General features: G+C 53.3%; 1 protein-coding gene across 1 annotated transcript in view; it reads left to right on the forward strand.

The window, feature by feature from the left end:
• Window positions 1–27,536, forward strand: part of LOC135885348 (zinc finger protein 250-like) — a 339,433-nt gene that overhangs the window by 13,185 nt on the left and 298,712 nt on the right. The window contains exons 4-6 of the mRNA XM_065413020.1: window positions 1,020–1,146; window positions 3,595–3,716; window positions 3,749–4,206. Coding sequence (XP_065269092.1) covers window positions 1,020–1,146; window positions 3,595–3,716; window positions 3,749–4,206 — 707 coding nt within the window. The remainder of the gene's footprint in view (window positions 1–1,019; window positions 1,147–3,594; window positions 3,717–3,748; window positions 4,207–27,536) is intronic.

Consider the following 27,536-nt stretch of genomic DNA (forward strand, 5'->3'; position numbering starts at 1 on the left):
TGGGGGGAGGCGGTGGGGTGCAGGCTCTTGGAGCAGGTGGAGGATGCAGCATTTACCTGGGGCACCCCCCTCAGGCAGCGACTCCTAGGTGGGGTAGGCCAGGGGGTCTCCGTGCGCTGCTGCCCCCACCCAGGGACCACAGCACAGGGACGGGTCTTTTTAAATTGCCCGGGGGTGGCAGGTGGGGCCGGGGGAAGGGGGAAGAGGGTGTGGGGGTGGCAGGCGGGACTGGGGGACACGCGTGGGGGCGGCAGGTGGGGGGGAGGGGAAGGAGGGTGCGGCGGTGGCAGGAGGGACTGGGGGACACGTGGGGGTGGCAGGCGGGTCGCGGGAGAGACCCGGCCCCGAACATTGGTGGAGCCGAACCCCGGGACAGGAATATTCCTGGTGCCCAGGCACCACGAGCCCCTACAACTCTCCGCCCGTGCCTCCTCATCCCCCCCCACACCCGCTGGGTCCCTCCTCGCCACCCCTTCCCTTCATATCCAGCTCCTCGCAATGAGGAGGGTGTTGGTATCTCCCAGGGAATTTTCCCTGGACCCTGCCAGGGCTCCATCTCCTGTATCAGCCCCTGGCTAGTAGGTGTGTGATGGATCTGCTGGGAGAGACCAGGGGCTCTCTCTTCGTCCCCTCACCTGGGTGTTTCCTGGATGCTCTGGTACTAGATAGATTCATGGAGGGCAGGTCCATTGATGGCTATTAGCCGGGATGGGCAGGGATGGTGTCCCTAGTCTCTGTTTGCCAGAAACTGGGAATAGGCGACGGGTGAATCACTTGATGATTCCCTGTTCTGTTCATTCCCTCTGAGGCGTCTGGCACTGGCCACTGTCGGCAGACAGGATACTGGGCTAGATGGACCTTTGGTATGACTCAGGCTGGCCGTTCTTATGAGTGGTTTGGGGGTTGGCCTCTGACTGCGAGCCCCTCAGAGCTTCCATTTGATTGGCTCCTTTCCCCCATAAATAGTGGAGTTGTGGCTGGGGCAGCAGGCACTGAGTGGGGGGCACCTGTTGTTTCAGGGGCGGGTGAGCTTCGAGGAGGTGGCTGTGTATTTCACCGCGGGGCATGGGGCTCTGCTAGACCCCGCTCAGAGAGCCCTCTACAGAGACGTCATGCAGGAGAACTATGAGAACGTGACCTTGCTGGGTAAGGGTTCCTGTCCCCTCGGTTCTTAGGAGGGGAAATGCAGAGTTAAGGCTTATGGCATCCCCACAATGCAACCTCTACTCTGCCCTGTTTCAGCAACACCCCAACAAGCCAGTGACACACACCCTAGCGCTCTGCCCTCCCCTGCTACAGGACGCTCTGGGAACAGCGCACAGGGGCAGCACAGCATGAAGTCTGACATCTTCTCTTTGCTAGGGCAAAACTTGGATTTAGGTTCAATGTGACGAACAGAAACTTCCGACCCCTGGCCGGCACTCACCCACTGATCCCACTCCGCACAAACCAGCTCGGACCTGCAAAGTGAGATCACCGCTTTCCCCTCGCCCCGAGGATTCCTCCTGAGTCACAGACTTCGCTTAGCTCTCACTGAGCGCTGAGGATCACTAGCACATATGTCACCAGGATCTCGGTGACAAGACCTCACCCTTGTGCACCTTCACAGACCCAGCCTCCAGCCCTTAGCACGGGCATGAGGCAGACTAGGCCCCCGAGTTTTACATGCACCTCTCTTCATATCACAGTCACATCTCTGCCAAGCTGCTCCCAGTCATCCACAGCTGACACACATGCAGGAAAATGCTGGTATTCCGATGCGTGGAACACAACACAAACGGTGGCGTGTTCTTCTTAGTCGTTCTTCAGAGCTGTATGTCTACCCTAGAGCTTTTCCCAGCATAGCTGTGTTGGTCAGCGGTGTGATTTTTCACACCCCCATCACACAGAGCTAGGCTAGCAAAAAGCCTGGGCAAGACTGGGCAAGAAAGTGGTTTTTTTAGTTCAGAGAACTTTAAACTATTAATCTTAACACAAACATTTTGGTATAAAAAGGCAAAGCTTCCAAGAGGAACTTCTGCCGAATGCAAGAAAAATGCACAACACACGTAGTGTGAAAGCTATCGGAGCTCGGGCTCAGGCTCCAGTTCATGGGTGTCGTTCAGGTTCAGTGGCCACAGCTCATCCCCTTGAGCAAACCTTTCCCTGGGCCAGCAGATTGCTGGCAACCCTCGCGCAGTTCATAGGGACGTAGTCTGGCAGCACGTGTGCATTTCCATGTCAGCGACTGCTCAGTTTGGCTTGTGCTGCTCTGAGATTCCAGATAATGCAGCTATTGGCTTTCAGAGCTGGTTTCCTGCAGAAGACAGGGGTGTCCTGTATTAACAGAGCTCAACGCCAAGTGACTGTGATCAGTCCAGGGACAATTAGAACCACAGTTTCAGCCCCAGCTGTGTGCAAAAAACATTTCAAGACCAAGATGATTTTATCAAAAGCTGCCTAGGGTGGTGGGGCTGAATCTCAGGAACATCTTTAACCAGTCATCCCATACTGGGACCAGTAACCTGTCCATGAATGACCATAGAAACCAGCACATTTCAAGACCATCTGAATGCACCTGTGGAATTTAGGGTAGTTAGAATAGTTGGTTTTTATGCAGAAAATGATGCTTCTGTGGACTAGCTATTGCCTCTGGGGGAGGTGGATGACCTACCCCGACAGCAGAACCTTCCCGTTGCTGAGTATCTACACTGACCCACTACAGCAGTCCAGTCATGGTGTCTCAAGTGTAGACAAGCCCTGAGATATGACATTCGGTGACACCCCCCATCCCTCCTATTCCTCACTGCGCTGAATCCCACCAGCCCGTGCTCAACGGTCCCAGCTCTCCTACAACTCCCCCATTCTCTTGGGGTTTCTCTCTGGGATGAAGAAGCAGGTCCAGGGTAACTTCCCCTCTGGCTGGGGCCTTAACTTCCTGGAAAGTGGAGTTCCTGTCTCTGTGTTTTAGGAGCCCCTTTGCTGAGCAGTGTCTGGCTGTGTGTGTTCCCAGCAGAGATGGGGAGAGTTAAATCCCTCATACACCGAGTCTCCTGCACCTGGGGAGCTGCCCCCAGCCTTTCCCTGCTGTAAAATGGGCTGGGGTTAAAGTAATCGAAACGTCCCATGAATTCCCTGATCTCCCTTGTTTTCTTTCCCCTGAGCAGGGTGTCCAGTTTCCAAACCTGATGTGATCTCCCAGCTGGAACGAGGGGAGGAGCCCGGATCTCCAGGGCTGTGAGGAAGGAGAGATCCCCAGAGGTGCCTGCGCAGGTGAGGGATCATTAAACCAACTCAAAGCTCTCAGTGCCGAAGGAAACAGCTGGGAGTCCCTAAAAGCCTTGTGAGCTCTCGGGGTTCAGGAGTATCCCCAGGAGGCCCTGTATCCTCAGGGCAGCTGTCGCTCATGGCTTCCTATGCATCCTGACTGACGCCTGGCAGAGCTCCCTCCCTGAGGGGATGTGGAGGCAGAATTGTTCCCCTCCTCTCTCCCCTATGGGGAAGAGTTGTGGAGAATCCAGCTACTTGGTTTCTTTTCTGTCTCTCCAGCTCTAATTTTGGTTTGTTTTCCCCTTTCCATCCCTGTGTCTGAGGTTTCTCTCTCTGTCCCAGCAGGTGCTGGGATGGTGAGTGAGGAGAAGCAGCAGAATCCTCAGCAGGAAGATTCTGAGCAAGTGGCACCACATGGGGGATTATCGCACGGCTCCAGAGGGAATGTGTCCCGGCATCGTGTGCAGGCAAAGCCTGTGGGAGTCAGCACAGGCCAGAGAGGGAGCAGAGAAACCAGCCAGCGGAGAAAGTGGGTAACTCTATTAATTGTCAGGGAACTCACCAGGACCTCCTTGAAACCACAGCCCAGCCGAGAATACCCACAGGAGAGAGAAAAAACACATGCACTGAGTGTGGAAAACATTTCACTAACCACTCAGGCCTTTTAAAACATCAGAGAATCCACACAGGAGAGAGACCCCATGAATGCAGTGAGTGCGAGAAAACCTTCACTCTGAGCTTTACCCTTAGTAACCATCAGAGGATCCACACAGGAGGGAAACCCTACGAATGCTGTGAGTGTGGGAAAAGCTTCACGGTCAACTCAGACCTTATTGGACATCAGAATATCCACAAGGGAAAGATACCTCATCAGTGCTCTGAGTGTGGAAAAACATTCACACAGAGTTCAGCTCTTATTACACATCAGAGGATCCACACTGGAGTGAGACCCTATGAGTGCCATGAATGCGGGGAAAAATTCAGTGTCAAGACAGCCCTCAACACACATCAGAGGATCCACATGGGAGAGCACCCGTATGAGTGCTGTGAGTGTGGGAAACTGTTCTGTCAGAAATCAACCCTAATTACACATCAGGCAAGGCATACAGGAGAGAGACCCTATCAGTGCTGTGGGTGCGGGAAGGGCTTCAGTGTGACCTCAGACCTCATTGTATATCAGAGAATTCACATGGGAGAGAGACCTTATAGATGCTGTGAGTGCGGGAAAAGTTTCACCCGGGGCCCACCCCTTACAAGACATCAGGGTGTTCACAGGACAGCGACGCAGCGTAGAAACGTTGTGTAGGGCAGAGAAAAGACTTTTTTTAAAAACACATTTGCTAATTCCCACATAGTGACCTTGTGGTTTGTTTGCACCATTTGTGTCCCTCTGTTCTCTCAGACCCCTCGTGTGTTGCCCACTTGTGCCTTTTACAGGTCGCCCTTCTCTGGGGTGAGTCCCATGCTCCTTTCCCCCAACTCCTTTCTCCTGTGAGTCATGGGAGTGTGTGTCCTTCCAGCAAGGAGTTTCCATCAGCCCCAGGTGGGGGAAGTTGGGGTGACCACAAGTCGCCTCACTGAGTGAAAATGGACATGGGGTTTGTCTTCTGCTCTAGGATTTCCCTGGGCGTCGGCGTGCTGGAGGTAGCTATCCTGATGTAAACACACCGCTCTGTTTGCAGTGCTGACATAGCCCGGGCACAGGGGTTGGGGTTAACTGGCATCTTCCCCTTTGGCCTGTCCTAATGGACACCCATTTTCCTGGTCTGGACAATCCCTGAGCATCACGTTTATACTGTCACCCCAGTAGCAGAGCGATTGTTAGTCACCAAGTCCCCGCTTTGCTGACAAAATGTCTCCTTCCCAGTTGTGCTCACGCTGGTCCAGGTGGTGCTGGGCAGCAGGTATTTAGTTTTTTACCATTTTCCTTATTTAAAATACATTTCCACGTAACAGGGAGGAGCAGGAGTGGGACAGATGGATCATTTCAGCCTCTGCGAGGCCGGAAGGCAATGGGGCGAGTCGGAGGGATTCCCTCCTTCCCCATCACCGTCACTATATCTGCTGACTCCAGCAGCGCTGGCCTGTGTCTGAGGCACAGTGGAGTTTATCCACCTGTATTTTGTCTCCGCCCCCCCCCGCCCCCCCCCACCCCCACGAGAGTCTCTGCACTCAGGATCAATTTGATCCTGTATCCAACTCATTTATGTATCTACCCCTGGGGGAATTCATGCAGAATTCATGTCTGGCACCCAATTTTTCCCCCCCAAAAAAATACATTCTGGCCGAGAAGTGCTGCAGTTCCACCATTGCCCAACAGACACTGTGGTGGCACCAGCAAAGCCAGCAGTACGAACTTTACTCCTGGGGGAATTCTGAGCCACTGCACATCTCAGTTCCCTGTAAACTGTGCGGCCGCAGCCGATTTAGCGCCGCGCAGCCGCTCCCATTGAAATAAGGGGGTATTGGGCTGTTAGAAAGGCGATTCTGTCCCGATAGTGCCCATCACCGCCAGGTAAAGAGACAAATCTTAAGTTGGTTAAAGAAATTTTAATTTCACAGCATCCTGTCTGGCAAGAACTCACCCATCAATAGTTGTGATTGTGAAACCCTCACTCCTTGTTATTTTGTCTTTATGGTCCCCACTTCTCCATTGTTAATCTGTATGGAATCTGTCTGGTTCTTTGATTGTTTCTGTCTGCTGTAGAATTAATTTTGCTGGGTGTAAACCAATTAAGGTGGTGGGATATAATTGGTTAGATAATCATGTTACAATATGTTAGGGTTGGTTAGTTAAATTTCCGTAAAATGATTGGTTAAGGTATAGCTGAGACTATTACTATACAAATTGGGGGCAAACAGGAAGTAGGTTGAGGGAAAAAGACAAAAGGAAACTGGAATCATTGCTTGCTGGAATCTAAGCCCAATAAACATCAAATTGTCTGCACCTTCGGACTTCTAGTTTTGCAGCTCTCTGTTTACGCGAGAAGAACCAGGGAGTGGAGGGTGAAAGGATAAACCCTCGAACACCTTGGTGCCATGACTCACATGCATTGCGTCGGACAGGTGGGTGGCAGCCTGTAAGTCCCTCTCCCCAACAGTGCGCACAGCTGCTTGGAGGGGGTTATTATGGTGGACTCTCGTGATGGTAGTTGTGGGTTCTGGCAAGCAGGGGTAATGGATTTTTTGGATTAAGGGATACGGAAAAGTCAGGGCCCATTCCAGTTAAGGGGTCAACCTGGGATGAGATTAAGAAGAAAATGGGGGCAGCATTAGGGGACCCAGAGGGATGGGGGTGGCTGAGTTGGGGGCGGTTAAAGGTAACTGGGTACAACAGGGTTTGGAGGCAGAAGCAGTTAACAGGCCTCCTTAAGAGACAGGTTCTGGGACTGGTCCTAGGAGAGCGGAGAAACAAAAGTTTCAAACTGAAAAGCTGCCGGGTTTGCAGGAGCAGGTAACAACCCCGACTCTTCTCCCAGAGACAGGATAAATGACCTGGGGGTCAGGGTTCCAACCCTCCTGCTTCAGGGCATAAGCCAAGCACTAACTGCCAGGTATAGGAAGAGATATAGGAAGAGAGCCCACTGAGGCTTTCATTTTGCAGGCTTCTCTGAGTAGTTCCTGCAACAGCTGAGGAAGCTCTTAGAAGGAAGGTGATATGGATGGTGAGCGCTCAGCTGTTGTGACCTGCACAGGATGTGCCATGTTTGTCTTTCTTCCACAGGACAGAAGCGCCTTTGTCTGTACAAAGTGCAAGCTGCTCTCCATATTGGAAGAGAAGATTCCAGGTCTGGAGAAACAAGTATCAACCCTGCGTTGCATAAGGGAAAATGAAGATTTCCTGGACAGACGTCAGGATGTGGTTCTACGGGCACAACATCCTGAAGAATCAGAGCAGGCTGCGCAGCGGGGACAGGAGGACAGTGAAGAAAATTGGCAGCATGTGACCTCCAGAAGAAGAGAGGAGCATCCATGTACCAGCAATGCAGATACAGGTGAGCAACCGTTTTCATGTTCTCTCCACAAGTACTAATGCGGAGAGTGGACTAGAGGATACATCTGAGGGAAGGGAGCAGAAGGAGACTCCACCGATTGGAAGGCATGAGATGCACTGTCCTAGGGATGGGGGTTCCATGACCACCGCTCCCAAGAGAAGGAGGCGGGTGGTGGTGGTCGGGGTCTCCCCCCTAAGGGGGGCTGAGTCCTCTATCTGCCGTCCTGACCGAGAAAACTGAGAAGTGTGCTGCTTCCCGGGAGCTAGGATTCACGATGTGACAGAGAGACTGCCGAGACTCATCAAGCCCTCGGATCGCTACCCCTTCCTGCTTCTCCATGTGGGCACCAATGATACTGCCAAGAATGACCTTGAGCGGATCACTACAGACTACGTGGCTCTGGGAAGAAGGATAAAGGAGTTTGAGGCGCAAGGAAAAATAACCTTTGAAGTCGTAATGAGAGTGGCCCATTTCAGACAGTTGACAAGAAGGTGTGAGTAACAGTAGAGGGAAATTAATATTGGGGAAATTAAGTTTAGGTTTTATAATCACCCCGATATCTGCTGGGAGAGCAATACAGCAGAGCACAGACAATCCAGGAAGTTTTTGGAAAGTGTAGGGGACAATTTCCTGGTGCAAGTGCTGGAGGAACCAAATAGGGGCAGAGCTCTTCTTGACCTGCTGCTCACAAACTGGGAAGAATTAGTAGGGGACGCAAAAGTGGATGGGAGGCAGTGACCATGAGATGGTCGAGTTCAGGATCCTGGACTTCAGAGAAGCAGACTTTTGACTCCCTCAGGGAACTGATGGGCAGGATCCCCTGGGAGAATAACATGAGGGAGAAAGGAGTCCAGGAGAGCTGGCTGTATTTTAAAGAATCCTTATTGAGGTTGCAGGAACAAACCATCCCGATGCGTAGAAAGAATAGTAAATATGGCAGGCGACCAGCTTGGCTTAACAGTGAAATCCTTGCTGATCTTAAACACGAAAAAGAAGCTTACAAGAAGTGGAAGATTGGACAAATGACCATGGAGGAGTATAAAAATATTGCTCAGGCATGCAGGAGTGAAATCAGGAAGGCCAAATCACACTTGGAGTTGCAGCTAGCAAGGGATGTTAAGAGTAACAAGAAGGGTTTCTACAGGAATGTTAGCAACAAGAAGGTGGTCAGGGAAAGTGTGGGCTCCTTACTGAATGGGGAAGGCAACCAAGCGATAGAAGATGTGGAAAAAGCTAATGTACTCAATGCTTTTTTTGCCTCTTCACAAACAAGGTCAGCTCCCAGACTACTGCACTGGGCAGCACGGTATGGGGAGGAGATGACCAGCCCTCTGTGGAGAAAGAAGTGGTTCAGGACTACACCCCTACCCCGATATAACGCGAAACGATATAACACGAATTCGGATGTAACGTGGTAAAAATCATGGAGCAGGTCCTCAAGGAATCAATTCTGAAGCACGTACAGGAAAGAAAAGTGATCAGGAACAGTCAGCATGGATTCACCAAGGGCTTGCCTGACTAGCCGAATTGCCTTCTATGACGAGATTGTAGAGAAATCTCTGTATTAACTATCTCTATAAATCTTTATGATGTTGCATTGTGTTATTTTGTATTAAGTATCTTTCTTTATGACATTTTGTATTAAGTATCTTTATGACATTGCATCTTGCATGATGTTATTTTGTATTTCATATGACTTGGCATTGTGCCTCTCTATTTTCATACACCTTTGTATTAGATCCCTATATAGAAAATTGGTAGAAAACTTTGTATCAAATGTTATAGCCCCTAAGGATAGTATAGTTAAAGTAAAAGCCTTTTTGCTAGAAGTAGAATAAGATCTTCCCTCCACTCTGTAATCAATTGCCCTATTGACTGAATGAGGTGTGAATGAGTGAGGCATGGAAGACACCCACCTCCAGACAGCTACAACAGTTGCAGAGGGAATGAGAGCCAGAGCAAAGGACAATACAACTTCTCAAGTGGGCCCCACAAAGAAGAGCAGACATATTGACGGCCTCAGGGATTAGAAGCAAGCACCTTCTTTAGAAAACACCCTCTTTGAGCAGCATTGGGACAACACCCAGAGAAAAGCAGCACAAAGACCAACGGACACAGACCAATGGACACAGACCCAGATTTTGAATCTGGTCTAGATTTGCATAAGAGGGAAGCTGCTATAAATATGAGGTGTCTTGCAGGAGGACCCCGGGTCTCGTCTTGTCACCATCGGAGCATCGATCCGGATCGGCAGAAGCCCGGCTCCACCCCTCCCCCATCTAACTCACCTGGCCAGTGCAGTTAAGGGGAGCAACTAGTTGGTAACAACAGCAAGACGGAGTGTGTTTGTATGTGTGTGTGTGTGAATGCATGACTGTGATATATATCTTATATGCATATCGTAGAGTATTAATTAATACCGGTATTACTAATAAATGTGGCGTTTTGCCTTAATCCCCCTGAAAAGATCCTGTATAGTACTTTGAGTACAACATTTTGGTGGAGGATTGCGAAAGGGGGAAAGGTACCACGAGCATTTATTGAGTAAAGAAACAAACTTTGATATTGAGTATTGAAAAGTATTGAAAAGTGATTGATCATTAAGGTGTGCACACCCCCGGTGGTAGGAGGCCGGGTATAGAGAGGAGGAGAAGTAGCTTTCTCGCTCCCCCCCGGTCGTAGAGTGCCGGCAGTAGAAAAGAAGGGAGAAGAATTAAATTTCTTGCTCCAGGCGAAGAGGATAAGCATTGCTGTTTTAGTCCCAATAGGAGGTTGGGTATACTAAGAGGTATTAATAAAAAGGATAAGCATTGCTGTTGTAATCCCAATAGGAGGTTGGGTATACCAGAAAATGTTTAAAGTTAAGCAGTCTTTTAAGAAGGCTCCCAGAGAGGGGACTGAAAAATTGGCGTTTGTAAAAAATGTTACCCCTTTTGAACGAATTTTGCAAAAATTTGGACACAGCCCTTGGTCTGATCAAGTGTTAGCTGATGTCCATACGATTTCGGACCTAGAAGATAAATTGGCTCAATATATGTTAATATATAAACCTTTAACCCCAATAAAAAAAGAAGCAGCTGCAGTTTGGCTTCTATGGAAGACCTGTAATGAGGTATTCCTTCGATTGGCTGAATGTGAAAATGAAAAGGAGAAACTGCAGCAAGATTTACAAACCTCTGCTGCAGAAGCAGAGAAGTGGAAATGTTTGTCCATTAGCAGCCAAACCCAGCTAGACTCCCTTAAGGATGGGTACAGAGAGTTAAAACAACACTCTCAAATCTTACAGGAGCATACCAAAGAGAAGGAAAGAATTGAAAAAGAAAATCAGGTATTACAGGGAATGGTCAAAAAGTTAACTTTAGAACAGGGGAAAGCCCCTATTGACCATAGCCACTGTAAATCACTTATCAACCAACTAAACCAAAAAGTGGGATTTGCAAACAGACAAGTTGCAGCAGTAACTTCAGGAGAAGGGATATTTGAAACCCCAGATGGGGCAGACTTTTTAGACCCCTCTGGAGATTGGGAAGGGGATATTTGGGTAGATTCCCCCTCCGAGAGCCAAAATGCCATTTCAACAATAACGAAGAGAACAGTCACCACCACGAGGGAGGGTGGTGGGAGCGAAACAGTAACCACAGTGCCTGTTTCTGCCTCCGATCTCCAGGCCATGGCAAAGTGGCTGGGGATTTTAAAACGGGAAAATTTCTCTAGATGGAGTGTGAATGCTCTTCTACTGGGAGAGAGGGAGGATCTCAACTCACAAGAGCTGCACCGCTTAATGAGCATTTGTGCAGCCCCAGATATGCGGGGGCTTCTAGACAGGTTCAGGATTGGTGAGGATTACCACCTAATGGATGTTCTGACAAAATTTGCAGAACTAATGGGCAGGCGTAATTTCGTGGCCCAAGCCATTGTGATTTCACAGGAAACTGATGAGGACCCCGAAACGTTTTTAACCCGATGGGGTCTCATGCAGATGATGGCTGGCTTAGTTACACGTGATACGGCCACTAAACTGGACCTGGTGCCTTTCAGTGTAGATTCTTTAAGAGAATGTGCTGCCTCCTTACAACCGTTTTATGCAATGAGACTGGGAGTGTGGCAACCCGGCCAGCCTGCCACATTACGGGAACTAAGAGAAATGGTCCGGCAAATACTTACATATTCCGGTCCTGCCCCTACCATAAAAAAGGAACGAGTGGCGTATGTTGCAGCATTAGAGCCCTCGGTTACTTATTCTAATGAAAGCGGCAATAAAGGCATAACTGGGGCACGGGGAACACACACTAGAGGTAGATCTCGGGGTAGAGGGTATTATGGAGGAAGACAAAGGGATAATTTGTACCCAGACCTCCAGAAATTTAAAACAAACACCCCAGCTCCAGGCAAGGAAGAGTTAACTGAAAGAGACGCTCGCCGCATGGCCTGGAAGGTGTTAATGCAATACGGGGCAGATAGAGACAAGTGGGACGGGGCACCCACACAGAACTTATTGGCAGAAGCTTTAGCCCCGAGGTTACATTAGAGCAAAGAATAGCCCTAATACAGGCACCCCCCTTGGAGGAGCTAGATACCACTGGGTAGAAGGGAGCACAATTTGGAATCTAAATGGATAGGTCCATATTCTATTGTGGACCGGCTCAGCCCTTTGGTGTACCGGATAGATAAACAGGGCAAGCTAAAATGGGCTCATATCTCGCAACTAAAATTGTTTTCTTAAGCTACAGATACCAACACCACTAACGAACCCAAACCAGCAGATGGCGCTCAAGGCATGGAGCATTTGGATTCCAGTAACTTTGATGATAATTCACGCATTTGAAACAGATTCCATCCCATCATTGTTCTATTAGTAATCCTAACTGTTATGTTAGTTCTAATGCTCTGCATGTGCTGCTGGATAAAGCAGATGTATTCCAAATTAAAACCACATTCTGAAATCATGACCCAATACATAGCTTTGAAACAGAGATTTTAAATGGTGACCACTCAAGAATTGTTCTTGAGAGGTCAAAAGGGGGACAATGTAGAGAAATCTCTGTATTAACTATCTCTATAAATCTTTATGATGTTGCATTGTGTTATTTTGTATTAAGTATCTTTCTTTATGACATTTTGTATTAAGTATCTTTATGACATTGCATCTTGCATGATGTTATTTTGTATTTCATATGACTTGGCATTGTGCCTCTCTATTTTCATACAACTTTGTATTAGATCCCTATATAGAAAATTGGTAGAAAACTTTGTATCAAATGTTATAGCCCCTAAGGATAGTATAGTTAAAGTAAAAGCCTTTTTGCTAGAAGTAGAATAAGATCTTCCCTCCACTCTGTAATCAATTGCCCTATTGACTGAATGAGGTGTGAATGAATGAGGCATGGAAGACACCCACCTCCAGACAGCTACAACAGTTGCAGAGGGAATGAGAGCCAGAGCAAAGGACAATACAACTTCTCAAGTGGGCCCCACAAAGAAGAGCAGACATATTGACGGCCTCAGGGATTAGAAGCAAGCACCTTCTTTAGAAAACACCCTCTTTGAGCAGCATTGGGACAACACCCAGAGAAAAGCAGCACAAAGACCAACGGACACAGACCAATGGACACAGACCCAGATTTTGAATCTGGTCTAGATTTGCATAAGATGGAAGCTGCTATAAATATGAGGTGTCTTGCAGGAGGACCCCGGGTCTCGTCTTGTCACCATCGGAGCATCGATCCGGATCGGCAGAAGCCCGGCTCCACCCCTCCCCCATCTAACTCACCTGGCCAGTGCAGTTAAGGGGAGCAACTAGTTGGTAACAACAGCAAGACGGAGTGTGTTTGTATGTGTGTGTGTGTGAATGCATGACTGTGATATATATCTTATATGCATATCGTAGAGTATTAATTAATACCGGTATTACTAATAAATGTGGCGTTTTGCCTTAATCCCCCTGAAAAGATCCTGTATAGTACTTTGAGTACAACAAGATAACTGGCTCTGTGGATGAGGGGAAAGCAGTGGATGTGTTATTCCTTGACTTTAGCAAAGCTTTTGATACGGTCTCCCATAGTATTCTTGCCAGCAAGTTAAAGAACTATGGGCTGGATGAATGGACTATAAGGTGGATAGAAAGCTGTCTAGATCGTCGGGCTCAACGGGTAGAGATCAATGGCTCCATGTCTAGTTGGCAGCCAGTATCAAGCAGAGTGCCCCAAGGGTTGGTCCTGGGGCCGGTTTTCTTCAATGTCTTCATTAATGATCTGGATGATGGGATGGACTGCACTCTCAGCAGGTTTGCCGATGACACTAAACTGGGAGGAGTGGTAGATACGCTGGGTAGGGATAGGATACAGAGGGACCTAGACAAATTAGAGGATTGGGCCAAAAGTAATCTGATGAGGTTCAACAAGGACAAGTGCAGAGTCCTGCACTTAGGACAGAAGAATCCCATGCACTGCTACAGACTAGGGACCGAGTGGCTAGGCAGCAGTTCTGCAGAAAAGTACCTAGGGGTTACAGTGGACGAGAAGCTGGATATGAGTCAACAGTGTGCCCTTGTTGCCAAGAAGGCTAACGGCATTTTGGACTGTGGAAGTAGGAGCATTGCCAGCAGATCGAGGGATGTGATCGTTCCCCTCTAATCGACATTGGTGAGGCCTCATCTGGAGTACTGTGTCCAGTTTTGGGCCCCACACTACAAGAAGGATGTGGAAAAATTAGAGAGGCCAGTGGAGGGCAACAAAAATGATTAGAGGGCTGGAGCACATGACTTATGAGGAGAGGCTGAGGGAACTGGGATTGTTTAGTCTGCAGAAAAGAAGAGTGAAGGGGGATTTGATAGCTGCTTTCAACTACCTGAAAGGGGGTTCCAAAGAGGATGGACCTAGACTGTTCTCAGTGGTAGCTATACATAAGCAGCCTCCCAACAAATGATTTTGGAAACAAGTCCAAAACAATGGCTCACTTCCAGGCCCCAGGCAGTACCATCACAGCTGTTTTGTCACTGCTGGGAGCCTAGAGATTAAAAGGGACACCAAATGGTTAAAAGAACAGTCTGGAGAGAAAGAGAAGGGGGTGTTGAGGATGTAATGGTCTCAAGTTGTACTGGGGGAGGTTTAGGTTGGATTTTAGGAAAAACTTTTTCACTAGGAGGGTGGTGAAGCACTGGAATGGGTTCCCTAGGGAGGTGGTGGAATCTCCTTCCTTAGAGGTTTTTAAGGTCAGGCTTGACAAAGCCCTGGCTGGGATGATTTAGTTGGGGTTGGTCCTGCTTTGAGCAGGGGGTTGGACTAGATACCTCCTGAGGTCCCTTCCAACCCTCATATTCTATGCTTCTATGACCTCACTGTGCATTTCCATCCACTGCAGACCATGTTTGCATTGTGTAACTCAGGAGCTGGTAGCCAGTTAATGCAAATCAAAGGACACTGGGAGTGGGAAAACCTCAATTCTACTTTATTATTTCAAAGGACAAACAAAGACAGACTCCTTTCCCCACCCTCATCCCCAGCCCAGCCCACTGCTGCCCCCACTCCTGCAGGCCCCAGCGACAGCAGGATTTATAAATGGGTAGAAAAGTGCAGAGAAGCCAAGAGCGATGCTGGGACCCAGGCACAAAAGCCACACGCTGACAGCAGGGAATCCAAGGAGCTCAGCTGAGAGGGGTGAATGCGGGGGAGTGGGCAGAGGGAGTCTCTCTTGTCCCGACACAGGAGGACACGGTGGTAGATGAGGAGGGGCGACCAGCGGGGCTTTAAGCTCCTCCTTTTCCTCTGGCCTCACTGATGTGGGAGGGCCTGGCTTCAAGGCTGGCTCCGACTGCTGACATCCCAGCACCCTCCTGCCTGTGCCCCTCCACGTCATCTCAGCAGTCGGGAGACGCTGCCCCCTCCCTTCGTCATTCTTCTTGGGGTGTCATTCATGGCCCTTTAGAGTTCAGCGTCAGCTTCTAGTCTCTCCGGCTCTGACGCAGGGAGTTCACAGCTCTGAGCCTCGGCTCGTTCTGACTCTGCAGAGCAAACCCAGCAGTTTCCCAGCTCTGTCCCCCACTTCCCCACTCCTGACTGTATCAGGCAGTAACTTCATTCCCTGTCTCAGTCTCTGCCCCTCGGAGCGTGACTCCGGCTCGCACCCGCGGTGTCTGTGCTGAGAGATCGATCACAGTCATTGTTCAAACACCACAAATCTCATGACAAAGGGTTAGACAAAAATTTAAAAAAAAATTAAAGAAAAGACTCTTCCGGCAAATGATCATTGGTCTCATGAAGTCCTCAACAAATCTGAGCTACCTCCTGTCAAACTAGACTAATATGGGAGTGTGCGACTAAGCGGCCGTCCCAAAGAGAGAAAAACCCCTGTGGCAAGTGACCCTTTGGGAGGTGGAGAGGAAGGATGAGGAGAGGATAAAACTCTCCATTGCTGGACAGAGGTTGCTGTGTCAGGGATGGAGGGTGATGGTGAAGGGTGAAGGACGGAATCCCTCGGACTCACCCCATCACCCTCCAATAGCACTGGAGGGAAAGCACCACATTTTACTGTCCCACTATATTAACGTCTAGTTAATTCTGGTCCATAAGGTAGAAAGCGTACAAACAATAAATGCTTTTCCCCATGGCCTGGAGCAACGTGACAATCTCTGGGACTGAGACAATCATAGAATCATAGATTATTAGGGTTGGAAGGGACCTCAAGAGATCATCTAGTCCAACCCCCTGCTCAAAGCAGGATCAATCAATCAATCCCCAACTAAATCCCCAAATGGCCCCCTCAAGGATTGAACTCACAACCCTGGGTTTAGCAGGCCAATGCTCAAACCACTGAGCTATCCCTGCAGCACTCACTCTGCTAACGGGGGGATGAGAAGACATGAGATGCTCAGGGTCAGTTTACACTAGGAAATCTGGTGGAGGGTCACAGGGATGTGCTGGCTCATCCCGACCACATTTCCTACCACAGAGGGAACCTCTGAGGATGATGCTGTGGAGGCAGAGGTGGGATCTCTGGGCCTCCCATAAAAGGCCCTGGAGAAATCAGCCCCTCTCCTTGGTGCTTTCTGAATGCAGAGGGGGCAGGGAGAAGGTAGAGAGGGAATGAATGACCAGAGGCAGCACCTCTCCCGCCCGTGCTCTCCCTCTCCTCTTATCGCATGATCCCCAAACACTCGATAGCCCCAGCCCCCAGCTTGCTCTGCGTCCCAACTCCACCAGCCCCAACCATTCCATCCCCCGTTTCCTCCACAAACCCTCCTCCTGCTCCCTCAATATCGGATCTAGCAGATCCCAGCCCTGAGGGATTTGGGGAGGGGCGGAGTTAACAGCTTTCCTGGACACTCCCCGTCCAGGGAACAGCTCCAGGTCAGTGCGGGAGCCCAGCCCAGGGGCTGATGGAAGATAGGGGGTGGGGACAGGTGTCTAGAGGGAAGGTGGGGCCTGGCCCAAGTTTCCCTCTCTTAATCTCCATGGAAGGGGGATCCGGTCTGGGAAGGGGCAGGGGGGGGAACTTCAGCCAGGGACAGGGAGCGTCTAGAGAGTTTCTGTCTCTTCCTTCTCCCCCCTTTGGCCCATCAGCTCAGCAGCCAGGGCTGCAGCCGGCAGGAGGTGCTGATTGGGGGTCCTCTCCTCTGTCTGGGGTTTGCATAGACCCGGCAGAGCGAGAGTCACTGACCAGCTGATGCTCGGGTGCTGCTGTGTCCTCCCCCCAGCGCTGGACAGCTGGATCCCTGGGAGCCAAATGCCACTCACCTGAGCGTGGGAATGAGGAAACGGAGTTCTTACTATGGCCGCCCTCGTCAGGGCATTGAGAGAATTTCCCTCTGGTGTGGGGGAGTCTCTGATGTCCAAGCTCTAATATTAGTGTTTTACACACCAGCTAATGAAATCTAAGAGGTTTCTTCCCTGTGGGATTGGCTGATGTTGACCGCTGTGGATTCTCCGATGTCTAGTAAGCGTTGAGTGGTCACTGAAGCTTTTCCCACAGTCGAGGCCTGTACAGGGTTTCTCTCCCGTGTGGGTCTCTCCTGGGCAGTAAGGGCTGATCGCTCAGGGGAACCTTTCCCACCTCAAGGCATTTCTCTGGCCTCTCTCCAGTGTGCAGTCTCTGATCTGTAATAAGCTGTGATCTCCGACACAAGCTTTTCCCACTGTCCAAACATTTATATGGCCTCTCGCCTGTGTGAGTTTTCTGATGTCTACTAAGTTCTGCCCCACAGGCTGCTCCCCACCTACTATTCCAGACCTGGGACCTTCACCCCCCCCAGCTCTGCCCCCCAGTCCTGCCCCACAGGCTGCTCCCCACCTGCTATTCCAGCCCTGGGACCTTCACCCCCCCCAGCTCTGCCCCCCAGTCCTACCCCACAGGCTGTTCCCCACCTGCTATTCCAGCCCTGGGACCTTCACCCCAGTCCTGCCCCACAGGCTGCTCCCCACCTGCTATTCCAGCCCCAGGCTCGGGGTGTGAGGGGGCGAGACCCACCGAGCCCCTAACCCCAGAAGCGGGGCGAAATGACGCCCAATTGGGGTGGAAGTGGAAGCTTCACATTACGGAGGGGCGGGGCCGGGCTCTTGCAGGCGACATGTTCCACCCCTCCCCACAGGCCCTGTCTAGCCCCGCCCCTGGGAGCCGACCCCGCCCCACATGCCGTGTCTAGCCCCGCCCCCCACAGACGGGGCACCGCTCCCTGGGGGGGTCTCTCCCCTTCCCCCCCAAGCGGGGCCGACCTCGGGTAGGGGCGGGGCCGGGAGGGCGGGTTCGGGCCGGGGGCCCTGCCCTGGGGGAGGCTCCCGGAGAGAAGCGGGAAGGGCCCAGCTGGAGATTCCCCTCCCCCGTGCAGCTAGCTCCGCCCACAGACAAAGAGCTCATCGCTGGTGTCTGATTGGCGCTCCCACATGCCTATCACACCTCCCCAGCTTCTGATTGGTGCCAACGCCCCGTCTCCCCCTTTGTATTTGAGCCGTCTCCCTCCCAGGCAGGAAGTTTAAATGTGTGTTCCTTGGCCGCTGATTGGCCCGTGCAGAGAGCAACTGGAGCTGTGATTGGAGTCCAGACCCGGAGCTTCCCAACCTGTGCTAGGCTGCCCCAAGTGGGGGAGTGTCCTGGGCTCCTGGCCACGCCCCCAGGTCCTGACCGGCCCCAGGGGAGGGGGGGTCGGAGCAGGTTGTGGGAGCGGCCCCAGACCCGCAGCGCCCCCTGCTGCTGTGGCGGGTGTGAGCTTTGCGCTGGCTGCTGGCTATGGGGCGGGGGGGATACACAGTTAGGGGGCTGCAGCCCCACAAGCCCCTGCCCATAGAACATAGGAACGGCCGGGCTGGGTCAGACCAAGGGTCCATCTGGCCCCGTGTCCTGTCGGCCGACAGCGGCCAGTGCCGGGGGCCCCAGCGGGAGTGAGCAGAACACGGATCGTCCAGTGACCCGTCCCCTGCCGCCCATTCCCGGCCTCTGGCTAGCAGAGACGAGGGGCCCCCTCCCTGCCCAGCCTGGCTAACAGCCGTTCCCGGACCTCTCCTCCAGGAACCCATCTCGTTCTTTGTTGAACTGTGTTCTAGTCCAGCCCGGCGCTGCCCCCGATCGGCACGTGGCTGTTGCTGGAGCATGTGAGGGGGCTCTCAGGACACCGGCAGCTGGGCTTGGCTTGCAGGGGAAGGAGCCCAGACACCATCTCTGCCTGCCATTGGCCACATGGCTCTGCATTCAGCCAGCCTGGCAGGTGGGGGTGAAGATGGAGCTCAGGTTTGGGCAGCATGGCCGGCTTCCCCCGTGGGGCACAATGTGGGCAAAGAGCCACGGTGGAAGTGGGTGGGGAGGGAGGCTTGGCGCCAGCGGCACTGATCATCCATGCTTGCCTTGCCACACAGGTGCAGTTGGGAGGGGAGCAGCAGGGGCCGGCTGAAGCTTTTCCCCTGGGGCTGGAGGACTAACCCCAAGACTCGGCCATTGCTGTTCGGACCCGTGGTTTTACGAACATTGTTTTGTTCTCAGCCGGGGGTCCGGGGCCGCGAGCCCTTTCAGGGGGGCCAGGGAGCCCCACGGCTGAAACCTGGTGCAGCGAGCTCCAGCGCTGAAGCCAGGAGTGGCGCGGGGCTCAAGCCAGCAAACCTCCCCTCCTCCCAAGCCAGGAGCAGCAGGGAGGCTGAAGGCGGGAGCCCCAAGGCATCGCCCCCTGAAGCTGGGAGTTCCACCAGGAGCCCCCCTGCCACTACACAGCCCCTAGCTACCCTCTCCCTGCACCCTGAGCTACCCCCTGCCTGCACAAAGCCCCTAGCTACCCCCTCCCTGCACCCTGAGCTACCCCCTGCCCGTACACAGCCCCTAGCTACCCCCTCCCTGCACCCTGAGCTACCCCCTGCCTGCACACAGCCCCTAGCTACCCCCTCCCTGCACCCTGAGCTACCCGCTACCTGCACACAGCCCTTCGCTACCCCCTCCCCATATACACCTTAACTGATCACTCTCCTTATGTTGTGTATGGTAACACCCATTGTTTCATGTTCTCTGTGTATATATATATCTCTTCCTACTGTATTTTCCACTACATGCATCCGATGAAGTGGGCTGTAGCCCACGAAAGCTTATGCTCAAATACATTTGTTAGTCTCTAAGGTTATATAGAAGAGACCCCAGTAGGATCATGTCTTTTTATTGTGTCCAGGGAGCGTGAGCTCACTTATTCACCCGGGATCATTGTTAGGTCAGCTTTTGATGTGAACTGTAGTTCTCTGTCAGGGGACTGCAAACTGGTCTCCCACACGGCCTCCTGAGTGCAGCCCATGATTGACGCGTACAGACAGCTTGGAGTGAGCCAAAGCAGGGAAGGGCTGCGTGTGGCCATGTGTCTGTGGGTGTCCAGCCAGGCCAAGGGAGGGCTGTTAACTGGACCCTGTGCCCGGGAGTTGGTGTGAGTCCGGTTGAGGATCCTGAGCTGGGTCTGCTCCTGGCTATGTTGGGTTAGATAAAAGTCATGTTCTCTTCTTAAGTGTGTTGCTTATTCTTATTACTAACTCTTATCCCCGTCACACACGTCCTGCAGGGACCATTGGTCTTTGTGCCGAGGCGTGTGGCTGGGATCCAGGACTCGGAACCCCTTCCCCAACTATAAGCGTCCCCCCATCTGATGCTCTGTTCCACTTCAGACCCCAGAGTCCTCACTTTGCCTGGCGGGTGCCTTACCCACAAGCCAGAGGTGGGGAATTAGCTCAAGCGGTAGAGCTTGTGCTTTGCATGCAAGAGGTAGCAGGATTGATGCCCACATTCTCCAGCCACTCATCTGTTGTTTCTTCTCACTTCCTCCTGGCCACTGTGGTCAGCCTGCCTGCCTCTTCTTTCTCCTGTGTTAGCTCCCTGTCATTAGCAATACGCAAAAGAGCAAAAGCCATCTCTCACTGTGCCTTAGGGTATGTCTACACTGCACGGTTGTCGACAAAACTTTTCTCTTTTGCAGGTACTTAAAAAAGCTCCCCCGCGAAAGACAAACGTTTTGCCGACGCAAGCGGCGGTGTGAACGCGGCTTTGTCGGCAGGAGCGCTCTCCTGCCGACAAAGCTTATGCCGCTCGCGGGGCTGGACGTATTTTGTCAGCAAAAGTGCCAACAAAATACCGCAAAGAGCGTTCACACACACTGACTTTTAGCGACAAGACAGTGTCGACCCAGCCTTGTCACTAAGAGCTGCGTGGTGTAGATAAGCCCTTAGTGGGTCACAACTGAGAATACTAAATTCTGGACAAAGTGCTGAGAAATGGGGCAGGCACCCCCAAAAAGCAGTGGTCATTCTCTGATAAGAGATACCAAAGCAGCAACCAAAGTAAACTTCTGTTTCACCCCACTGGCTAACAAGAAGTCAGAAAAGCAGTTTCCTTAGGCATTCCAGTCCTTTTATTGCCACCAAAAACTCTGAATTTACTGCTGAGTGGTTATTTGAAGCCAATTTCATCAAACAAAAGGGTTCTTCAGATGCTAAAGGACCAGCCACATACCCAGGTCGATATACAACACAGATCTTACAAGAAGTAGAAGATTGGACAAATGACCAGGGAGGAGTATAAAAATATTGCTCAGGCATGCAGGAGTGAAATCAGGAAGGCCAAATCACACTTGCAGTTGCAAGAGATGTTAAGAGTAACAAGAAGGGTTTCTTCAGGTATGTTAGCAACAAGAAGAAAGTCAAGGAAAGTGTGGGCCCCTTACTGAATGGGGGAGGCAACCTAGTGACAGAGGATGTGGAAAAAGCTAATGTACTCAATGTTTTTTTTGCCTCTGTCTTCACAAAGAACGTCAGCTCCCAGACTGCTGCACTGGGCAGCACAGCATGGGGAGAAGGTGACCAGCCCTCTGTGGAGAAAGAAATAGTTCGGGACTATTTACAAAAGCTGGACGAGCACAAGTTCATGGGGCCGGATGCACTGCATCCGAGGGTGCTAAAGGAGTTGGCGGATGTGATTGCAGAGCCGTTGGCCATTATCTTTGAAAACTCATGGCGATCTGGGGAGGTCCCGGATGACTGGGAAAAGGCTAATTTAGTGCCCATCTTTAAAAAAGGAAGAAGGAGGATCCGGGGAACTACAGGCCAGTCAGCCTCACAAAGATTGATGGCATCCCGTGCCGTTTGTTTAGATCCTCGGCCTTTGAAGTTGGTTTGGACAATCCCCATTGTGACTTTTACCTCATTCCTGAACCTTTGTCTGTCTTCAGTTATTGGCTCTTCTTTTCCCTCCGGGGTCCCTTCAGCACGGATCCTGCATCCAGTCACAGTCTTGGGGCTGTGGTGTCACCAGGGCTGTCCTTAGAATTTATGGGGCCCTACGCAACCCCCCCACCCCCTGCACGTGCCCCCCACGTGACTTGTTTCTGCCCCAGCTCGGACCCCCCCACGCTCTCCCCCTGCCCTCCCCTCCCCATGGTACGTTACCTGGCGCAGTCCAGCAGGGAGGCAGTTAAATGCCTGGCTGCTGTGGAGTGGGGAGCTGGGAGCCGTGGTTAGGAGGAACTGGTGGTGGCCCCGGGCCCCGTGCCTTGGGGGGCCTCGTGCTTCAGGGGGATGCGGAAGCGTGGGGCCCAGGATGACCCAGAGGGTTAGCAGGGGCCTGGCACCAGCAGCAGGGGTCGGGCCCGACCCCGCACTCACCGGCGGGAAGCAGGGCAACCCGGCCCCAGCCTGCTCCACTCTGCGCTCCCAGCGTCGCTCGGAGAAGGGGGCTTGGGGGAAGGGTGGATGGGGGTGAAGCAAGGTGGGAAGAGGTGGGGGGGCAGAGCAGGGGTGGGAGCTTGGGGGAGGGTTGCAGTGGTGGTGGAGCAGGGACAGGAAGAGGTGGGGGTGGGGCCTGGCATGGACGGGGGGTTGTCCCAGGCCCCACACCCTCTAGGGATGGCCCTGGTCGCGGTAACCAGGTAACCTCCCCTCCCCAGCGTCTGCATGTTCACGTCACCATAATTTGGGGCACCACCGGGACAGCAGGTAAGGGATGGCCCTGGGGGTCGCTGACTCTGGTGAGGGGGGAATGCAGGGTGCTGCTGCACATTGGCAAGCCCTGTATGGAGCTGTCCCCTGACCCCAGGGCTGCACATCTGCAAGAAGCCCATCTTCCCTCTTGGGGTCAACCTGACGCCCGCACCCCCAGGACTGAGTCCTTCTCCAGCCCCCTTTCCTGAAGGGCTGTGACGTGGGCTCTGGGGGTTAAGAAACTCCTCCCTCTGTCCAGCTGTCCCTGACACCAGCAGCGTTCTTTCCGCTGCTTCCTTTGTGCTGCCAGGCAAGGGGAAGACACCCCCGCCCCCAGCCAGCCGGGTCATTTCCATCTGCACACACAGGCATGTTCAGCCTGAAGGCTCCTTGGATTCAAACCCTTGGCCCTTACAGAGGCAGGGGCTGAATTTTGCCTTAAAGAGATACCGTCCTTTTCCACAAGTATGTCTAGGGTTACCATCCATCCGTATTTCCCGGGACATGTCCGGCTTTTGCGTTTCTAAATAGCCGTCCGGGAGGAACTGGTAACAAGGTTAAAATGTCCAGGGTTTTTTTCTCCCTCGCCTCCCTCCCTCCCTCCCTTCCATGCAGAGTGCGGCTGCTGATTGGGCGGCTTGGCCGATTGACCCACTCCCATTGGCCTACAGCAGCCAGAGCCCTCCCCTGCTCCCCCCTCCCTCTGTCTGCAGCCCTGTGTAACACACAAACCGACCCACCGGGCACCGTGTTTTGCAAACACGTGGAGCCAGAATGGTAAAGGGAGTCCGTGGGGGGGGGAGCAGTCAGGTAGCGGGGGAGTGTTGGATGGGTCCCCGGCCTCCACCTGCCACCCCCCCCCGCGCGTCCCCCTCCGTGGGCCCCCCCCCAGGGCCGGCTCTAGGCACCAGCAAAGCAAGCAGGTGCTTGGGGCGGCAAATTTGCAGGGGCACAAGAATCCAGCCTGGGAGCTGAGAACCAACAGGGAGCCCTGGGAGCTGTAGTTCCTTGGTTAGCTCCCTGACTATAGAGCCAGCCCTGGAGCAGGGAAAGAACTACATTTCCCAGCATTCCCTTGCCGCAATTAACAGGAAAGGGAAGGAGTGTGGAACTGAAACCTCATGCTGCAGCTTGCTGTAAATGGTAGGGACAGAGCCAGCTCTAGGTTTTTTGCTGCCCCCCACCCCAGCCCTGGGCTCCCCCCGCACCCCTGTGTTGCCCCAGCCCTGGACTCTCCCCCGCCCACGCCCCCTGCTACCCCAGCCCTGGGCTCTCCCCCCACCCGCATCTCCTGCTGCCCCAGCCCTGGCCCCCACCCGCACCCCCTGCTGCCCCAGCCCTGGGCTCTCTCCCCACCCGCATCTCCTGCCACCCCAGCCCTGGCCCCCACCTGCACCCCCTGCTGCCCCAGCCCTGGGCTCTCCCCACACCCGCATCTCCTGACGCCCCAGCCCTGGCCCCCACCCGCACCCCCTGCTGCCCCAGCCCTGGGCTCTCCCTACACCCGTATTTCCTGCTGCCCCAGCCCTGGCCCCCACCCACACCCCCTGCTGCCCCAGCCCTGGGCTCTCCCCCCACCCGCATCTCCTGCCACCCCAGCCCTGGGCTCTCCCCCAAAGAAAGAATTGGGTGGACTAAATGGACATTGCACTTCTCTATCTGAAGCCTAGCAAGGCAGGTACGTGGATCCCACTAGAATTTAAAATGAAAAGTAAGGGAGAGGAGGCTCTACTAGATGGGGCAGCTTTAGATACGGTACCAGGCACGTAGGAGGATTTCCACTTCTGAGCCATGGAAGCAGAAATTGACTTTTCTTTTCCAGATTTAGCTAATATTCCAAAAGCGAATCCAGCACCTACCTTCCAGATTTGAACACCCTCAAAATTCAGGAGTGCTCAAGCTCAATTTGGGCAGCTGTTACTTCATTTCTCCCAAATCAAATATACTGATCCACTGTAACTTGCTGTAGAAAAAGTAGAATAAATTGAGCAAGAAATGCTTCCCAGTGGTTATTAGGACTGGAATTGCTATTTTCAACAGCCATTGCTTTTTATTATTATTATTTTTTTTTTTTAAGTTTTAGTTTTATTTGTTTAAAAGGAAGACAGTGATATTGCATTGGCAAATTCCCCATAGAAACAAAGAATGGAACAAAAGAATAATAAAGGCACCTCAACTTTTCCTCATTTATGTAGGATAGTCTTATAATATGCATCCAGATAGCCTTCAATCACACAAGCTGAAAATTGTTCCACTTTACTGCAGTTCTGTAACCATATGGGAACCAGTCCTGTCTGTGTTCTGTGCACATCCAAAATTCCTGCTGAATGACCCGCCCTGGGAGCGAGTTACCAGTGACCCAGGGCTGGGGCGGCAGGAGGGTGCAGTGGGGCGGGGGGGCAGCCAAAAATTTTTTTGCTTGGGGCAGCAAAAAACCTAGAGCCGGCCCTGACCCCCCCCCCCCCCCTTGCCTGCTTGTACTGCTAGAGCCAGAGGCAACTGCTGTCTGCTGCCCCCGGGTCCTAGCATCCCCCATCCACTAATGGGAAGACAGGCTGCCCTTACCCTGCCCTTCCACCCTAGCCCCGAGCCTCTCGAACGCCCCAAACCCCTCAGCCCCAGCCCTCAGCCCCCCGCACCCTAATCCTCCGCCCCAGCCCTGAGCCCCCTCCTGCATCATGAACCCCTCATCCTCAGTCCTAACCATCATCCCCCCACACCCTAATCCTCTGCCCCAGCCCTGAGCCCCCTCCTGCATCATGAACCCCTCATCCTCAGACCCACAGCCCTCACCCCTGTATCCCCTCCTATCCCCAAACTCCCTCCCCACACCCGCTCCTGCCCTCAAATCCCTCCTAAAGCCTGCACCCCCTCCCTTTGCACCGCCTCCCACCCCCAAACTCCATCCCAGAGCCTGCACCCAGCACCCCTCCTGCACCCTAATCCCCAGCCCAGGACCTGCACCCCAGACCTCCTCCCCCCACCCAACCCCCCTCCCAGAGCCTTAGGCAGGTGGGGGGGCGGTTCTGGGCACCACCAAAATTTCTACAACCCTGCCACCCATGCGAGTGGATAAGGGTCGGGGCAGTCAGGGGACAAGAAGCAGGAGGGGTTGGGGTTCTGAGGGGGGCAGTCAGGGGGTGGGAAATGGGAGGGAGTGGATGGGGCAGGGCTAGGGCGGGGCTTCCCCCCCCCCCCCCAGTGTCCTCTTTTTTGATTGTGGAAATATGGTAACCCTACCCCTGACTACACAGGAAGCAGGGCTGGGTTTTGATCTCAGCTCCACCCCGCCCCCACTGGTGCCAATCTGGAGTCACCCCTGGGGGCAGGGCTGGATTCTGATCTTGGCTTTCCCAGGGCTAATCAAGATTATCTCTCTTGCAGTCAGTCCGGGCACTCTAGATTCACACTCTCTAGAAGAGGAGCAGGCAGTGGTTTGATGGGATGTTTTTTTAGGCCTGGCTGGGTCTGGTGGGGGGGGCATATTTTGGGTCCTGCACGGCAGGATGTGGGACTCCCTTTGACCTGGGAACAGCGGTTGAGGGGGTCAGTGTGAGGTTTGGGTAACGGTTCAGGGTTTGGCTCTCTGTTCCCTGTCCCTTCCCCACCATCCTTAATGGTAACATTCCCCCATATCCCACCCCATGGATACTCACCTCCCGACACCCCACTCTGCCTGGCCAGCCAGCAGCCTGGAGAGGAGATGGCAGGTTAGGGACCAGATCCCAGAGCCACTGGATCCCACACCCTGGTCTCAGATCCCCCCCATGGACACACACCCTGGCCTCAGATCCCCCCACATGGGCACACGCCCTGGTCTCAGATCCCCCCATGGGCACACACCTGGTCTCAGATCCCTCCCCCCATGGGCACACGCTCTAGTCCAGTGGTGGGCAAACTTTTTGTGCTGAGGGCCGCATCAGGTTTCCAAAATTGTATGGTGGGCCGATTAGCAGAGGCTGTGCCTCCCAAAACAGCCAGGCATGGCCCGGCCTTGCTCCCTATCCGACCCCTCCTGCTTCTCACCCCCTGACGGCCCCCCCGGGACTCCTGCCCCATCCAACCCCCCCCATTCCCTGTCCCCTGACAACCCCCGGAACCCCCGCCCCTGACTGCCCCCCGCCACCCCACCCAACCCCTGCTCTTTCCCGACTGCCCCCCGGGACCCCTACCCCCATTCAACCCCCCTGTTCCCCGCCCTCTGACCGCCCCGACCCCTATCCACCCCCCTACCCCCTGACCACCACCCCAAACTCCCCTGCCCTCTATCCAACCCTCCTGCTCCCTGCCCCCTTACCACACTGGCTGGAGCCAGCCACGCCACCGCGCAGCACAGGCCGGCCTCTGCAGATGTGCTGCCCCAGGAGCTCGCAGCCCTGCCGCCCAGAGCATGGCGGCGGCAGAGTGAGCTGAGGCCATGGGGGAGGAGGAACAGCAGGGGAGGGGCCAGGGGTGAGCCTCCTGGGCCAGGAGCTCAGGGGCCGGGCAGGAGGGTCCCACGGACCGGATGTGGCTGCGGTCCATAGTTTTCCCACCTCTGCTCTAGTGTCACACACACACACACACACACCCCATGGGCACATGCCCTGGTCTCAGATCCTGGGCATGCGCCCTGGCTGTCTCCGATACTCACCAAGGAGGAGGATGGTGAGAGCAGATGCCATGATGGGCAAGTGGGGACCCCTCAGCGCTGCCACCAATGCCCTGGTGCTGAGCTCCACCGAGTCTGAGGCCCAACTGCGAGCGGAATGAGGAACTGCGCCGGAGGCTGCAGCCCCAGGAAGCCCGTGATGCGCTCGGCCCCTTTCTTCCCATCAGATGGTTTATCTGCAATCTCCAGGCCAAATCTATTGCGGTCAGAGCAAAGCCAACT

Source organism: Emys orbicularis, chromosome 11, assembly GCF_028017835.1.
Source record: "Emys orbicularis isolate rEmyOrb1 chromosome 11, rEmyOrb1.hap1, whole genome shotgun sequence".
Taxonomy (NCBI): Eukaryota; Metazoa; Chordata; order Testudines; family Emydidae; genus Emys; species Emys orbicularis.